This window comes from Hydra vulgaris, chromosome 03 (assembly GCF_038396675.1).
Source record: "Hydra vulgaris chromosome 03, alternate assembly HydraT2T_AEP".
Lineage (NCBI taxonomy): Eukaryota > Metazoa > Cnidaria > Hydrozoa > Anthoathecata > Hydridae > Hydra > Hydra vulgaris.
This window is the reverse complement of record NC_088922.1, coordinates 49,607,111-49,610,474: the sequence shown is the minus strand read 5'-3', so window position 1 is coordinate 49,610,474 and position 3,364 is coordinate 49,607,111. Positions and strand designations below refer to the sequence as shown.

The following is a 3,364-nucleotide window of genomic DNA, read 5'->3' as shown; positions in this document are numbered from 1 at the left end:
TTTGTTTGACCTTCAATTATGATTGATTGCAAAAAAGCAACAAGTTTGTTAAACTATTTTTACTTAACTCTGTAAATTAAGTTGAAATGCGCAATAAATTTGTTAGATTGATTTTTTCTTCAAGAATATCAAACAGCAAATAATTCAGATATAAAATTATGTCAAAATATGTCCATAGAAAATATGTCTGACATATTTTATGTCAGCAGAAAATAATTCAGATATAAAATTATGTCAAAATATGTCGACAGAAAATATGTCTGACATATTTTATGTCAGCAGAAAATAATTCAGACATAAAATTATGTCAAAATATGTCAATCGAAAATATGTGGGACATATTTTATGTCGGCAGAAAATATGTCTGAAAGTATGTCGACAGATCTGCCAGACATATTATGTCGTAACAACTCTAGACGTGGTCTTAGATTTGCGTAATTTTTATACAATTATTAGTTTTTTAGAATTGTCTAACAAAAATTTTTTTTTATATTGCATATAAAAAAATAAAATGACAACTTCTAAAGTATTAAATTTTACAGAAATCACAACTGTTGATGAAGGAGTTGAAAGATTTGAATTCCATGAATTAGGAATGCTTAAACACCCAAACGACTTTCAATTAGCGCAAGGATTAAATCAATTGTGGTATAAAGATTCTGCAACAACAGCAGTACTTGCTGATAACTCAGGGTTTGCATTGAGACAAGCATACATAATTCAGAAACCAACTACAAAAAGAAACATTTTCAGTTAGCATACCTTTAAGGCACATTTTTAGATTCTGTGATGATTACGACACAGTTATTTATGGGTTTAAACATACACTAACTCTTGTAAGAAAAAGTGATTGTAATGCAATTTTAAGACTTGCTGCTGTAGCTGCAGGAAAAGTTAATCTTGATAAAATATCATTGTTTATACCATATGTGACTCCATCAGATATAGAAAGAATTATTCTTTATAAATCTATTGAACCAAAAGTGACAATTCCAGTAAATTTTCGCGTGCAGCAGTGTGATAATATACCTGTTTCACAATCTACAATATTTTCTTGGAGATTGAGCGTAAAGACATCTCCTGAAAAACCAAGATACATTGTTGTTGGGTTTCAAACAAATAAGGATGGAGGTCAAGATCTTAATCTTTCAATATTTGATCGTGGCTTGAAAAATATGTACATTATACTTAATCAGGAAAGATATCCTGCTGTTGATTATAATTTATCATTCCTAAATCATCAATTTTCAAGAACTTATAGAGATCTATCTTTATTTAGTGAAAAATTTTATGGAATGAATGAATTGATTACACAAAGCAATATAATTCCTTCTGACTATAAAGATTTATACCCACTTTTTGTCATTGATGTGAGTAAACAATCAGAAAGATTAAAATCATCAGTAGTAGATGTACAAATTAAAGCAACATATAATGCAGCTGTTGCAGCAGATACTGAAGCGTAGTAAAATCCGATGATTGTTACAATTTCAATCAGACGGAAATAAAATGAATATTGTTATTAAAAATTTTTTTAAAAATAAGTTAAATTTTTTTCTTTATATAATAAAATAAATATGAAATATACAAAGAAAAATTAAAAAAATCTATTAGAAGAAAATAACATTTCAAAAACATCTGACAATCTTGCTACATTGCAAATGATTGCTATGGATAATGGGTTATTAAAGGGTAATTCCATGTCAAATCAGCAGAAAAAAACATAAATTGTCATTTATGCTAACTCATCATTTTTTGCAAAATACTTTTATGTTGTTGAATAGCAATATTTTATGAACCAAATGAGGTATCATTCTGAAATTTTGTACATAGACAATCTTCCACATGGCGGATACAAATTGAAAATTTTTTTGGCCACCATAATTACATGCAAATTAGATAATAAAGGCATATATTTTGGGGTATTTCAACGGTCAAAATAGTGATGTCACCTTGATCTTTTTTTTTGTTGAGGAATTGTTATAACTTGCAATATATGCAATTGAGGCATTGTTATAACATGCAATAAAAAATATGTTACTGCATTTTTTAACTTTTCTAAATGAAGCCTTTTAAGTAAAGCTTATATATATGCTGAGTCAGCATAAAATTTGTTGCTAAATTATTTATGACAAAATTAGGTATATATTAATTTTATATTGTAAAACGATAGTGTTAACGTCTTTTTCAGGGCAATAATAAATTTGAAATTTATTTACATATTTTTTTGTGCCAAGGGTAGGTTCAAGATATGGGGAGGGGCAATCAGCTCCTCCCCCCCAAAAAAAAAGATTTATATAAAATTAGTTAAATTTTCCAAATTAAATATTTTTCCAAAATTGAAAATTTTAGAGGCCTTACGGAGCAATAATTAGAAAAAATATTTTTATTTATTGAAGCTAATTTTTTTTTGTAAAAGACCAACATTTTTTTAAGTATAGAAACTTTACTAGGCTGTATTCCAAATGCATTTATAAAAGACTTTTTTTGTAAAAGGCTATATTTATATAAGACATATTTTATTCTTTTATAGATTAAACCTTTTATTTCCTCATTATTATATTATTGCTTCTAATTTCATGTTGTATATATTAATTTCCTGTTACTTTGCAGAATTTTTATATTTACTTAACTAATTAATAAATGTTAAATAATTACTATATGATCTGTAAATAAAATAAAATTAATTACCCTTTAATCATGTATAAGAGGAAGTCATATAATATGGCACATCCAATTATATGGATATTATAACAAAATGTATAAATAGTTTACCATAAAACTAAATAATGTTAATGGTATTTTTAAAAAATACTTATTTTGTAAAATATTTGAAAACTAGACTTTTTGAATAAATTCAAAAGTTGGAAATTATGTAAAAGTGTTCTATTGAATTAGATTGTAATGTTGACTGTCACAAGCAAGGTTTAATAAGAAGACAAAGTCTTTTAGACCAATCAACATTTTCAAGTGATGAAAAACACAAGTTATTATGGAGAGCTGGTTTAATTGATTGTCGAAAATTGTTTACAACAGTTTGCTATTATCATAGAGAACACTTCGGAGTTGCATTTGAAAAAAAAATTCAGAAATGCTGTAATCTATTTAAAAAACATGGAAATCAAAAGAAAAACGTAAAAGGCAATTTTAATATTATTTTCGTGAAAAGAATGATTATAAAATAGTAATTAAATAAACTAAAAAAAATAATAAGACAACAAAATGCTTTTTTAAGAAGAAAATTCGAATATTTTTATAAATTTAAAATTTAATTGTTTTATAAATTAATAAATATACTTATATGTTCTTTACGATGCTTAGTTGATATTAGTTTTTAGAAATGATTTTTTTATAGGAAATGTGA

At 25.7% G+C, this 3,364-nt stretch overlaps 1 protein-coding gene across 1 annotated transcript; it reads left to right on the top strand.

Moving 5' to 3' along the window:
• The first annotated feature begins 511 nt into the window (after positions 1-511).
• Positions 512-1,466, top strand: LOC136078745 (uncharacterized). Its single transcript, XM_065794542.1, has 2 exons — positions 512-693; positions 782-1,466. Exons 1-2 carry the CDS (start codon positions 512-514, stop codon positions 1,464-1,466), a joined length of 867 nt encoding a protein of 288 aa, XP_065650614.1.
• Positions 1,467-3,364: the final 1,898 nt, after the last annotated feature.